Genomic DNA, 14953 nt, shown 5'->3' on the forward strand with positions numbered 1-14953 from the left:
AGAAAATGTTGTTCCTTATGCCTCAGGGTGCTAATACTGATAGACATTAAATTTATCAGACACATACAAACTTCAGACAAATTTAAATTATGTGTTGTAGAGAATGCCAGGCTGACAATCTCTTGAGGTCTGTGACCATCTGCTTGGTTTTATCCACAATGAGAGAGAAGTTGTTGTCACACCAGCTCACCAGTTGCTCCACCTTTGCTCTGTACGCTTTTTTGTGATTATTGCTGCAAAGTAATTGCAGAGGAAGGTGTGAAGACCCAGCTGGGAGAGTTTGTCTGTGAGGTTCTGAGGCAAATAATATCAGTGAATAGGGTCTTCGTACTTAGTGTGTCAGGGAGGTGGCAGTCACTGTCATAGACATGTGGTTGAGCCCGTAATCTGTTTTGGCAACATGCATGTGGTGTTTCTGGTTTTACAGGAATTATTTTGTATCCTCTACGTATACTGGCATTTTGTTTTCTTTGTGGCATGAGAAAGCTCAGCCCTTGCTGACCTGAGAGCCAGTCCACCCCCCATTCTAACAGCATTGTCACATGCTTTCCATGTGGCACAGACTTAAGCTGTCAGCCACAGTTGCAGGTTGGCACACGTAGTAATGGGCTTCACAATAGCAATGCCCCCAATGCACTTCCCTATGTATACTCTTACAGAGTCTGTAGCTCATAAAAAATGCTTTGTGTGAGTCGTTTCTTGATAGCTGATGGAACTATATAGCTGGCACCAACGTCACCTCAATGATTGCAATAAATTTCAATGGTAAATATAGACAGTCCTCCAGATGGATGTCAAGCTTTGATGTTCAACTCCTCTTGGATGGCTCTTGACATATTTGGTAGCAGAGAATAGGCATCTTTCGCACTGGTTTTTCGCTGCAAATTTGATATTTTGTTGGCCCAGAAGGCCCATGTAGATGACCAAAGCAATGAATAACACCACAGCATCATAAGGCCTTTCTTATCACCACTTACTGTATTTCAGTAACAAATGTGTAATGTGGTGTGGGGTGTGAGTTCATCCATGGGTGTCATCATACTAAGCTTTGGTACTGTGGCACTTTGAACGTATGTTTTTATTTTATTTTACATGTATGCTTCCTTTAAATTGGAGTCATTTTTACTATGTATCATTCACGTGACTTGAATACAAGGACGGAAAACAAATATTTCAGCTCAGCTGATGAGACTCAAGTGCAGTCTTATAAGGAGAAAATGTACTGTAGTTATGTACTATGACTTATAACATATAGAGCCTTAAATTTCTTCCCATGTTACCATGTAACCCTCCAAATGACCTGTTCAAACTGGTACTGCCGTATTGGCACATTATGTTTACTTTGGGTTTAATCTTATTTGTGGCATGGTAGCTACAACAGGAAAATGTCTCTTACCTCCATGTTTACACTCATGATAGGGAGAAGCTCTGCGACAGATCTTGGTCAATCGATACTATGGGAATATCAAACCTGGACAAAGGAGAGACAGCCACACCACCTTCAGCAATGGTCCACTCCCTCCTGGAGCACAGGGGAAATCACCAGCAGGTGTGACAAAACACAAAATTGCACTGCTAATTCAAAAAAGCACATCATTAAGATATGTTGCAGCCTCAACAATTAAAAACAGTGTATCCAGAGGACACCTAGAGTAGGAAACCTAGGAATGTCTGGAATAACACTTGTTGTTGATTCATTTCCTTTCATAGCCATAGATGTCTCTCGTGATGACTGATTTCTCACCACCACTTCCCTGAGCGGCTGTAATTGCCAGCAGCAGAAGTTTCAGTTAAAATACTCTGTGCTTTACAGTTACATATCTTATTTCTTCATCATAATTTAAAGAATAAAAAAAAATGTGGTTGTGTCCATGCATCACAAATATCATCCTTTATCACTGTTATATACTCAAACTGCAGTCTCTTGCTAAAGTCTTTGCCTGCACTGTTTATATTATCAAAGCACCTTTCAGATTATTCTGGGAATATAAATTTGGACATGACATGCAAATTATCAACTTAAGTTTCATCTCTGTGTCCCTGTTCAGACTCATTGGTGAGAGGGAATGACTAACAAACAGTAGCATACTCAAATCCAGTTAAGAATAAAGAGAAAAGCAGATAAATTGAAGTAGCAGCAGTTAAATGTTTAACAGTATGAAGAACATATGCATCAGTAATTACAGTATAGAAACAAGTAAAGGAAACTGGGTTATCTCATTGGTAAATTATCACATTGCTAATATTTTCATCATTAGAGGGTGCCACATGTGGAATAGTGGTTTGGTGCATCAACTTGGTCAGATGTAATGTCATTTTTTATATGCAGAGTATAGGTTAACTTATTCTTTTTAAAATGTTGAGTTCATGTTTTCATTCAAAATAAATCAACAAACTATTCAACAACTATTTAACATTCATTTCATTTAAAAAAATATTTCACTGAATTTATAAAAATGTATCCCCATTAGCAGTCAAGATGTCATATGATGTGGGTGAGGTGTCACATGACATGTTGTAACAAATAATTAAAAAAACAAAAAAAAAAGACTTTAAATTCAATATTTAAAACAGCAATGGAAAATAACACTGATTTATCATTGAATTTGACTCGACCCTGGAGAATGGTTAATTATTCCCAGTACAATATGTGAAAAGTAATCTCAAACAAAAAAGCAACAAAAAAAAAAGCCTTTGCAATACATCTCAAACCAGTTCTTAAAATGTAATTTGTGTGCATGTTAAAAAAGTTAGAGATCACAGAATTTGGCCAAAGGAACAGAGAAGTTGTTTGAGTCTGCTTGAAATGAGCTCTTCTGCCTCTGTAGTGCGTCATAGAGGAGCTGGAATGGGTGGTCCGCTTGTTGTCCTCACTGACTCAAACCTTTCTGGGTCAAGGCCAGCCAGTAATGGTTTGTTTTGCTGTTACTCAACCACTAGGAGGCTCCAATGTTACAATCTTCAAATTCCTTTTTTTTATGCCCAAAATGTGTGTTTTGTTTTCCTCCTTGATTTTTTGCAAGATAATAACCACTTGTATTGTGGCTTGACATGCAGCTGATAAGCCCATCAAATGCTTGATATTATGTGCCATATAGTCAAACATGCTGTCTTTTACATTTTCAAATGACATAAATTACTTTTTTCTCTTTCAGATATCATGAATTATGATATGTTCACTGCAATGAATCATCACTCATGTACAGAATATGTCTATTTTTAGATATTTATGTTTTGACAGAAATCTGAAAATGTCTAAATGAACATAGGTGATGATGAAGTCTTTTCTGTGATTGTAGTTGTCAGCTCTGGTGTTGGAGGTCGAGGCGAGCTGAGTTTGGCAGAGGTCCAATGCCACCTGGACAAAGAAGGGGCCTCTGATCTGGTTATTGACCTCATCATGAATGCTACCAGTGACCGCATCTTCCAAGAGAGCATACTCTTAGCAATCGCTTTGCTGGAGGGTGGGAACACAGTCATCCAGGTGAATAGAAGTTACTGGGTTCAGGTGATAAAGAATGGGAAGCATTAATGAGGGCCAACAGGTCCATGGCTCAGCAGGCAATCACTCTAAACTACAACCAACATTCCTCTGAGAAAGGCATGAGCAGAATCTCAACAAGTAGATGTTATCTCAGGGTTCAAACCTGAGGTTGTCAAGAATTTCAGTTACTGGCCTCCTTTGCTGTCAGTCATTTTAAAATGTAAACAGGAAAGATACTCAGTTGTTAAGGTATTAAATTTGGTACATTTGGAAAGAAAGACCTGACAGATACAGATGGCATCTTGATGTATTTGAACTCATTGGCTATGGGAACACACCTTGTTTCAGCTCTCATAGCAAAGAGATTGTAGAGCTGCTGCATGTGCAACTGTATTATTTGGCTTTGCAGGGTGGTGCTGTGTCTGCCTACACTTACTAGAATAGGTGTATCTGTTTGATAAGGTGCACCCTGCTAGATGTCTGTGTAGGTTCTCATTCATCCAGGTCATCGTAGATCGAAGCGAAGTAAAATCTGGTCAACTGGACGTAAGTTTATCTTGAAGACGTTTCACCTCTCATCCGAGAGGCTTCTTCAGTTCTAGTGAAGAGTGTGGAAACTCCAGCTTATAAACCTATGTGGGAGTGGTCAGTGCTATTGTGGTGGAAACGACCCTCCCGAGACTCACCTGGCCTCCCCAAACGACAGTCGTTGTGCGGTGTCAGGGAGTTTCAGGGGTGGTCGTTAGGGAGTTTCACCGACCACTCAGATGCTAATGGGCTGTGCTGGCATCAGCCGTTCCACATGGGTCTTTCAGCTGAGCTCTTTGGGGAAGTTTTGAAAGGACTTGGTTGTAAATAGGTGAAAGGAAATGTCGCAGTCCACCTCCTCTGTTCAAAGATGGTTTCTCTATCCTGACGTGGATGGCTTCTTTAACTCCTCTTTCAAACCATCTGTCCTCTCTGTCGAGGATTTGGACATGGTCGTCCTGGAAGGAGTGGCTTTCCTCCTTGAGGTGGAGGAAAACCGCTGAGTCCTGTCCTCCAGAGTTGGCTCTTCTATGTTGGGCCATGCGCTTGTTGAGGGGCTGTTTGGTTTCCCCTATGTAGAGATCCGTGCAGGCCTCACTGCATCTGACAGCGTATACCAGATTGCTTTTCTGGCTGTGAGGGGTGGGATCTTTGGGGTGAACCAGTCTTTGTCTCAGAGAGACAAAGACTGGTTCAAGCGCATGGCCCAACATAGAAGAGCCAACTCTTCTATGTTTCTTCTAGGTTTGAAAGAGGAGTTAAAGAAGCCATCCACGTCAGGATAGAGAAACCATCTTTGAACAGAGGAGGTGGACTGCGACATTTCCTTTCACCTATTTACAACCAAGTCCTTTCAAAACTTCCCCAAAGAGCTCAGCTGAAAGACCCATGTGGAACGGCTGATGCCAGCACAGCCCATTAGCATCTGAGTGGTCGGTGAAACTCCCTAACGACCACCCCTGAAACTCCCTGACACCGCACAACGACTGTCGTTTGGGGAGGCCAGGTGAGTCTCAGGAGGGTCGTTTCCACCACAATAGCACTGACCACTCCCACATAGGTTTATAAGCTGGAGTTTCCACACTCTTCACTAGAACTGAAGAAGCCTCTCGGATGAGAGGTGAAACGTCTTCAAGATAAACTTACGTCCAGTTGACCAGATTTTACTTCGCTTCGGTGCACCCTGCTAGTCTAACTGTAGTCCTGCTTTTGAGGTTGAAGTATGTGTGCTCTTTTGTATTGTCTTGCTTAAACAGGCCTGTTGCATAATCCTCTCCTATTTGCATAGTATCATTACCTGACAAGGCCTGACTAACCAGAGTGTACACAAAGCCATTCACATGACTCCGTTTACATAAGTGGCTACCTCCCTGGATGAATGATGCTCAGTGCCTTAGACCTCCTGGTGTTCCAACTGGACCCTCTAAATTAAGTTATTCGTGGCTACTAGAAACAAGACAGTAAAAAGCTCTCAGAGACCTCAGTAAAGGCCTAATAGGGTTCAGTAGCGGCATTTCTACCTGAGGAGCAGATCAGAATATTAGACCTCTTCACTGTGCTTGTGCTTCATGTGCTCTTGCTCTTTTTGAGGTTGGGACACAATGATTCACCTCAGTGTCATCTGCAGAAAGTAGCCAGTGACGTGCATTTGTATTAGTTCTTTACACACTTGACTAATATAAATGTTCCATGTCACATGAGGGATTGCTTAGGTTACAAATTGCAGCCTTGTTTTAAATCACTTTCAACTTTCATTCAGTTAATTTACAGCAAATGTCTGTGACAATCCAGTTGTCCTCATTTACATCTGCTTGTGAAAGAAGCCTTTTACTGAACTTGATAAACATAGTAGTTCATTTGTTTTAACTTGGAGGAACATTTATAAAGGAACCGCTTGTTCAAAATAAAATGTAGGTGTTTTTTTGTCTTGTCATGTCATGGTCAGGGGACAAGTGAGCTTTGTAGAGTGATCATGTATGGTCCAGAGTGAATCTACAGCACATCAGCAGATGTATCACATTTCCTTGTCTTACATAATGATGAGAAGCCTGCCCTGTTTTGAGGACAAAAGGCCTCTTGTTGTCTAAATGAAATACAGGACAAAAACATGCCCACTGATTTTTCCAAGGAGTCATTTTTTTATTTGATTGTGGGATGATCCGGGGTCACATCCTAGCCAACAACATTTCTGAAAAAAAAAAGAATAAAAGAATATGGAGAGATGTCTTCAGGAGGAATTCACCCTGGGCTCTCTGTATGTTGGACTTGATAAAACAGCCAAGAAGGGAATGGGTAAGTGTGTAATACCCTTTTCACACTGAAAAATGCGTGTCAATGCAGGTTTTTGGACCCGCATTTGCTCTGCATTAGGGTGCATTCAAGCTTCCAGAAGTCCCGCGTCTGAACTCCTGCTGTGAGGGCTGCGTGCCTGTGTTTTTCTCTCTCGTACGTCATCACGCTGACAACATCATCATTACACATAAACGTGCGCCGGAGCTCTGAGAGGTAAACAAACTACGACATGGACGTCTCCAAGTCGAACGTTAGCGTTGTCGTTGCGTGCATTGCAATGTTGTCTCTTTTGCAAAGCATGCAAACTCGGCGCAGATTGGAAAATGTCCGAGCACTAATGCAGTGAAGGAAGATGGAGTTTTTGGCTAGTCTGGAAGGGAGCCGAAGAAGCTACAGGCAAAGCCTGACAGGTGGCACAGTAACAAAATCAGGATGCAACAGGAAGGTTGCGTGAAACCTGATACGACGGGGGTTGCCTTTTTCACACTGCAGGCGAGCCGGGCCAAGCCCCTAAACACCCAGGTCGCTTGGCGAGTCAGTTGACACGGGTCGAAATGCTGAGTCGACCCTTTCAGAGTGCCCAAAAACCCGCGTTTCTGGTGCAGTGTGAAAGGGGCTTTAGTGAGCTCAAAAAGAAAAGGGCTAGAATACCGTCAGCCTTATCCTGGCCATCCTCTATATGACCTTGTTCTGATCCGGTATCAAGATGCATCCTGAGTGATCACAAGCAGCCAGATGTAAATCCAGGTGTGAATTCACTTCGGACGTATTGTGATCTGATCACTGTGACCACATTTAGCAGCGGTCTGGAACACAGTTGTTTAGCAGTGTAAACCTACATGTGTCCTTTGTCATGCTGAGCCTGTGCCATTGAATGGATGTCCTGTGTTGAAGCGGAAATATGTTAATCAGGGTTCAAGCACCAAACAGTGCAAGAGCCCTATTGAAATGCAAGCAAATGGCACATATCTGATAAACATTCTGCCACAAATACAGGTTAATTTTGACTCTGAGCCAAATTTATACCGGGCACAGCTGCATCACGTTTTGGCTATGGTGCCAATCACCTCTTATCTCCACACAGCTGCAATTTCCACTAGTAGCTGTCAGCCACATTGCAATTGATTTGCACTGCTTTGTCAGAGTTAGGTCATTGCCTCTTAGTTTATGCGTTTGTATCCTGTGTATTTTATGGTGGCCCTGAGGAGCAAATCACAACAATATTTCCCAAAACAAAATAATATTTCACAAAACAAAACATTTCACAAAACACGACATTTCACAAAACACAACGACATTTCAGATGACAGAAAGGTTAGGGACAACATTCTTGTTTGTGATTGGACGAACACAAGTTTGGCGACAGTTCAATTATGTCATTTCCTGATTCTTTTGCGTACTACTCTCAGCAGTGTTTTTGCTTGAATTTTAAACTGAGTTTGAAAGGATGGAAGAGAATATTGAAATCGTAAGAGAATATTTTAAGAAAGGACATTCAAATGATGCAATTGTCGATGTGCTTTCTACATATCATGACATTAAAATGTCCCGTGGAACTCTGAAAGCACGTTTGAAAGATTTAGGACTGAGGAGACGGGGCAGCTACTCTTCAGAAGTCACATCAGAAGGGCTATTTTATCAGAGCGGCGTGGACCTGGACAGATGTCTGGATACAGGACTATGTGGTTGACTTTAAAGCAGAAATATGGCCACTGTGTAAAAGGGACATGGTAATGTGGATGCTTTGAGAACTGAACCCATGCGGGACCTTGTCGCAGACATGTCGTAGGTTCATTAGATGCACAAACTATTCTATGGGTCCAAATTAATTGTGGCATGTTGCCATTCAATAGTTGACTCCCTGTCTGGACTGATCGGCTTGGTGCAGGTTGATGCACCTTCTGTCACAAGCTTGGTATTCTATGTCTGAACTGCTACACACCCTAACAGGTGCAAATGCAAGTGCCTACTAATCACATCTTGCATCTTTTTCTAGGCATGCATCTGATCATCAGGAAAAAGAGACACCTCTTATGAAGACCTTATATTTAATTGATTTCTATGGTATCACATTGGATCTGTATGTTTTTCTGAAATCACATACAGTCAACATAGTGCTTTTTTATTCAGTTTCATGAAAGCCTTTCATTAATTATCCAGAGCAGTTACAGTCACAGAAATACCTAGGCTAAATATAGTTGCTGTGTGGACATGCAAAAACTAAAAAAAAACTGCAAATTACTCTTTTCATGCAACCTCCGAGTACCATCCAATTGTCACTATGCTCCTTCACACAACCATCATGCAACATAATTGTCTCTGGTTTGAACCTCATTTCCCCTGATGATCACGTTGAAGTGTCCTTGAGCGAAATTCGGAACCCTTATTTGCTCCTGATGAGTAGGTTGACATCTTGCAGAGCAGTCTCCACCATCAGTGAAGAAATATGTGTGTAAATGGGTGGATGAGATGACTCTGTAAAGCAGGGGTGTCCAAACTGGTCCAGTAAGGGCCGGTGTGGCTGCAGGTTTTCATTCCACCCGAGCAAAAGCAACACCTGATTCTACTTAAATCAACTAAGCTGTGTCCACACAGCTCATTTGTTGGATCAGGTGTTGCTTTTGCTCGGTTGGAATGAAAACCTGCAGCCACACCGGCCCTTACTGGACCAGTTTGGACACCCCTGCTGTAAAGCATTTCGAGTACCATTGAGATAGAAAGGCGCTATATAAGCATGAGTCCAAAAATGAGTCCGTCTTGCATTTAGTGCTCACTCAATACTTTTATGTCTTCATTTGTCATAAAAATAGACTTAAAACAGTAGCTGTCAGCACAGAAAAACACAGCTTTAGAATATAGAGATACCAACTCTTACTCCAGTAAACATGCACACCTTTCACTTCCCATGTAATGTCACAGAAACCTGTCAAACATTAGACATTGTCCCACATAACTGACGTAAATAACCTCAGCCTGTGCTCATTTGACAAGAGAACATGAGATATGCATACTGGCACCTCTCAGGTTCTTATTAAGTGCAGCTGATAAGCAGCCTGCTGGTATAACAGTAACAGACAAGTAGCAAATATATTATAGCATACAACAATAACTCATGCGTACACCCTGTCAGCAAATGCACATACACACACCACTGCAGAATGTACTTCAAGGCTAGAGGCTTAATCCAAAATGTCAAGAGACGTTCAGTCCAGAGCACAATTCATTGACACAATTGTTCAATTCACAGTCACATTGTGTATGTGTGTGTGTGTGTGTGTGTGTGTGTGTGTGTGTGTGTGTGTGTGCATAAGAGAGAGACAGACAGACAGAAATTAGACCTAGAGTCCTAATGTGGCACTGCATAATTTCTTAGTTCCTGGTTAATGGTAGAGGTAAAGTTTGAATTGAGTTTAGGTTCAGGTTTGTGTGAGGCATCAATTCGCTGGGAGGATCAGGGCTTGCATTGGGTGTTACATGAATGGAAGTGTGTGTGTGTGTGTATGTGTGTGTGTGTGTGTGTGTGTGTGTGTGTGCGCGTGTATGTATGTGTATATAGGTGCGTGTGTGTGTGTTATGTAAGAACAGAAGTGTTGTCTGCTTGTCCCATATCATCTCATCACTCTTTTCCTGACCTCAGATTCTGTCACAGGAGAAAACAGGTGCCTCCACACTTACTCAATAGACTTTTTGTGGCTTCCCTCAGCCTTCCAAGCAGGATTTCTCCCCTTCCCTTATCTCTGCATGCGTCAAGTTATATTTACAGCTACCTCTTGGAAAGCTTTAAAAAGCTCTTACAAACTGACTGTCCAGGCATCCATGTCATTGACGTATAAGGTCTCGTTTAACTGCCAGAGGGGCCAGGGGATTCTTTCTGTAAAACCCCATTTATAGTGCATGAATATCTTCTATACCAGTTCTCTGCATCTCAATTTTAGTCATTGGATACTTTGTGCAGATTCTTTTCACACTCGGGTGTCATATTTGCATCTTTGGTTACCAGCCACAAAAGCCCTCCAGTCAGCACAGAATTATAACTCACTGAGATGTGTTGCTAGCAGGGAGCAGACAGACACATAGCAGCCCACATAAATAGGCCTTACATAACTGGCCCGTCTTCACACGAAGAGCTTTGGTGGCTGCTGATCAGGAATGGAGAATCACAGGTTTAGCAGAGGAGAGGCCCTTCTGTGCCACCATACTGAATGTTTAGCAAATCAAGATAACCTGCTGCACTGAACATAACTGGTAGCTGCAGGATCAGCGGAGCTCCCTGGAGGCTTAAAAGCTCAGTAGTGGGACTTGTAGAAGGCAAAGCTGCCTCAGGAGGAAAAGCTGAGGGCGGCCTGCTGACTTTCTTCAGGAATGACTCAGCAGACAATAGAGAGTAGTGGCAACTAAATTTGGAACAAATTGCTCAAAGCAACTGTTGCCAAAGTCCTCATCTGAACCTGTTTCCTATCTTAAAGGGATAGTTCACCTAAGAATGGATAATAGAAATGCTGTCATCATCTACTCAATGCCATGCCAATGGAAGGTTGGATGAAAGTTTTGGAAGCTTGGTAGTGGGATATATAGAAGATAAAGCTGCCGCAGGGTGAAAAAAGCCAAGAGTGGCTGGCTCACACTTTAATCAAAGAATGAGTCAGCAGTCAGTGGGGAATAGTGGCGTGCAAATTTAGAACAAATTTCTCAAAGCTGCTGTTGTCAAAGTCATCATTTGAACCTGTTTCTCATCTTAAAGGGATAGTTCACCCAGCAATGAAAATGCAGTCATCATTTACTCACCGTCATGTGGACTGAAGGTCCATAAAACACTGCTGGAGTTTCACAGGAAAAAGGTGAAGCAGTAATCTTACAAATGATGGATATAATATCAAATAAAATCAAACCATAAAAGGCCTCCATGCTCCTCATTCAAAGTTATCTAAGTGTCCTGGAGTGTTTACATGCCAAGTCTTCAAAGAAAACATCCCTTATATGCTGTTTTGAGCCTCACTAGAAATGTGTCACCATTGCTGAGAGCTCCATGCTACAGTGAGCAGGGAGGCTAAATATATGGTGCCAGTGATATTTTTCCAAACAACTTGTCAAGGTTGAGGCTTCAGGATGTTTAGATTACTGCAGACAAGGAGTATGGAGACATTTTATGGATTAATTATATATTTTCTGTATGTTTAAAAGTTGGACACCTTTCACTTCCATTGTTTGGAGATGAGGACAGTGACTTTTCTTGTTAAATTCCAGTAGTGTTTTGTCAACTAAAACATTTCTTCTGAAATTCCATCAGCATGAGGGCGAGTAGATAAGACAGAATTTTCATTTATTGGTGAATTATCCCTTAAAGGAAGAAGTCTTGGATTGTTACACCATGTGATCTCCTGTCATTCCTGCTAGTAAATAGTCACTGACAAACCAAACACAAAGCAAACTGTTTTGTTTGGTAGTGGGAAAATTCTCAAAAATGATCAAATTAGGCAACTGGACTCACCTCTTGTGGGAAAAAACAAAACAAAACACAACTGAACATTTCACTACCTTGTTAAGTCCAGATCTTCAGACTTTTAAGTTCGGTCCGAAAGATGAATGCAGGTGTGAAAGATGCCTTGCACTACAGCCTAGATCAAAGGACAAACATTTGGGGGCCTGCAGCAAACTGAACCTTGGTGCACTTTTGGACCAAGTGTAGGAAGTCACCATGTTGGACATGAGCAGCAGAAGCACATGGTCATACATGATAAGAAAAGGAAATCAGTCTTGCAAAACACCAAGAAACCATAAAATTGTGCCTAGGAAACACTTAATACTGCTTGTCTGCCCTTTCAGTCAGTTTTTCAATGATTTTGCAGTATTTCAGTTACCAGAAAAGTGTTGATATTTAATTGCCAAGTTTAATCAACCAGACAGAGCAGAGGGTATCAGTAACATGTCTTTCTTTTCATTCCTTGGTATGTATGACACTCACGTGTTGACAGAATTATTTCCTTTGTGTCAGTGAACAATTGGCTTTTAGGCAAACAGTCATAAAGTCTATTTTATATTGTAATCTTGTAAAGCTGCTATTTTGGAGCTGTCTGGAAATGTCTCCTGGGCATATAAGTCTTCTGCTGACTTCTAATTAGATCACTACCGATGTATGGTCCTTTCTTGCACATTAAATGATGTTAACAGCTTTAAAAACAAGCAAGTAGAAAAAGAGGAGGGAAACAAGTATTAATCATTTAGAGTTCTGCAGTTCCCAGAACTTGAGTCAAATGACCCTGTACAGATTCTCGCTGAATAGGTTTTTCTGTTTTGTTTTGTTTTTCATGCTGATGACGTGTTTTGTCCTTAGCACACCATTCGCAAGCTGTGTTTCTCTGCTCTCTTGGAAACTTAATCAGGTTTAACCTGGAAAGAGCCTTATGTAACACATCTATGTATGCGATGCACATACACCCCCCTCCCTCCACCCAAACCCACCAACCCCCCCACACACACGCACACAAACACACACACACACACACACACACACACACTCCACATTTCAACATTTTATGCTGTTGAAAGTAGGGCATTTTCCTGTTCCTTTCCTCCTTTCCTTCTCTCCACCTCTCATCCTTTGTGGGCTGATGTAACAATGGTAAAACTGAGGCGCTATGTGCCCTTACTGTAACCACTCAGCTGATTACTGGCCTTATGTAAGGAGGGATTGTTGGATGAAAATAGGACAGAACATTGTTGCAGTCTAGTATAGGAAAAACAAGTCTATGCACACAAGGCCTACAAACAAGGTGGATCTTTGTCAAGTTAGCTAAAAGTAGAGCACTTCCTCTCTTAATTGGATTTCACAGATCTCTTACTCATGAGACAGGAAACACTGCTGTTGTATAGTTGCAAGCTATATCAAGGCGGGAATCTGTCTTTTGCAAACACACAAATGAGATTAATTGTAATGTCTGCACCTGTCCACCTGTGCACGCTGATATAGCACATGCATGTGCAGTAGAACGCCATCAGCAGGTAACAGGATTTATAGCTGCATCTTTTTGTGTGTGTTTATTTCGGATGCTTTATGTTGCAGCATGCAATCTTGTCTTTGTTTTCTCTGTTGCCCATATGTAGTTAGCCTGTAGTTTTTAGGGTGTTGATGTTCCCTGAGGGGGAGCAGATGGTGTGGAATCAGGTGAGCACTATGTATGTAAGTAGTATGTTTTCCTGGCATTGTTAGAGGAGTGTAACTGCCTCTAACCAAAGCTGGGAGAAATAAAATCACAACAAAGACGTGGATGATTTCTGATCACTTTGAATTATAGTTGTGGTAATACAAGTAAGAGGGTGGAAAGTGGTGTCTGAGTCCCTCAATTTTGAACAATAACTTATTTTAAACTCAGAAGACTTTAACATATAACTGAAAGTGGAGAATATATCTCACACCTTATTCTCATTCTTAAAATGTCTGCAGCGATCATTCTTTCATCGTTTAACGGGGGACAACAAGTCAGAGAAATTCTTCAAGGTGTTTTATGAACGGATGAAGCTGGCACAGCAAGAGATCAAAGCCACTGTGACTGTCAACACAAGCGACTTGGGCAGTAAGAAGAAGGATGAGGAACCACCAGATAAAGACACACCAGCACGCAAAAAAGGTTAGGGGTCAGAGTTTTGGGTCCAAAAAACTACATGTTGGGAAGTTATACAGTTGAAACCAGATGTTTACATACACTGTGCAAAAAGACACATAACTATTTTTTTTTCTCACTGGCTGCAGCTAAATCAGACTAAACTTCCTCTGTTTCAGGTCAGGTAGGATTACCAAAATTATTTATTTTTGCTAAATGCCACAATAATGAGAGAGAGTATATTTTAGACAATTTTTTATTACCATAAATTCTGGACTATAAGCTGCGACTTTTTTTCAAGGCTTCATGCCCTGCGGCTTATACTCTGGTGCGTCTTATACGCGGATTTTACCTTCACCCTGGGGTGTGGCGGGCAGTGGCAGCCGGCAGTAATTCCCTATTGTTCCTGATGGCAGCTCCAAGTACCGTACTTAGGGAAATTCCTGGCCAAATGTTATGGTAATTTCTCTAAGTACTGTACTTGGAGCATCCAGTCCATGCCGCGGTGCAGTGGAGAAGGAGCAGTACGCTAAATTTTCAGCAGCTCCAAGTACCGTACTTAGAGAAATTTCTGGCCAAATGTTATGGTAATTTCTCTAAGTACCGTCCAGTCCATGCTGCGGTGCAGTGTAAAAAGAGCATCACACGATATTTTCAGTCATTTGTACTCACCCTCAAGATGGAGAGCAGAAGAAGGAATGCTTATGATGCAGCTTTCAAGTTAAAGGCAATCAATCTGGAGATTAAAGATGGAAATAGAGCTGCAGCACGTAAATTTGGCATAAACGAATCGATGGTGAGACGCTGGAGACATGACGAACTGACCCAATGCAAAAAGACTACAAAAGCTTTCAGAGGTCATAATAGCAGATTTCCCGAACTGGAAAATGCTCTGGAAGACTGGGTCAACACGCAGAGAACGGGCGGCCGAGGTGTTTCCACCGTGCACCGCGGCTTATTTACCGGTGCGGCTTATACATGTACAAAGTTGATTTTTCCCTAAAATAAGCATCTGCGGCTTACATAACGGTGCGCTCTATCGTCCGGAATT

The 14953-nt window shown here is 41.7% G+C and overlaps 1 protein-coding gene across 14 annotated transcripts in view; it reads left to right on the forward strand.

Annotated features, from left to right (window-relative positions):
* The window catches only part of itpr1b (inositol 1,4,5-trisphosphate receptor, type 1b), a 133533-nt gene that overhangs the window by 72009 nt on the left and 46571 nt on the right, over window positions 1-14953 (forward strand). For all 14 annotated transcript variants that reach the window (XR_015112048.1, XM_086198482.1, XM_086198470.1 and 11 more), the window contains 3 exons: window positions 1420-1549; window positions 3300-3484; window positions 13746-13929. Coding sequence is in view for 13 of the 14 variants with exons in the window: in XM_086198482.1 (XP_086054608.1) it covers window positions 1420-1549; window positions 3300-3484; window positions 13746-13929 (499 nt within the window). In the remaining variant the exon portion in view is untranslated. The remainder of the gene's footprint in view (window positions 1-1419; window positions 1550-3299; window positions 3485-13745; window positions 13930-14953) is intronic.

The sequence above is a fragment of the Aulostomus chinensis genome, chromosome 3 (assembly GCF_037954235.1).
Source record: "Aulostomus chinensis isolate RoL2024-O1b breed Wild chromosome 3, RoL_Achi_v1.0, whole genome shotgun sequence".
NCBI lineage: Eukaryota > Metazoa > Chordata > Actinopteri > Syngnathiformes > Aulostomidae > Aulostomus > Aulostomus chinensis.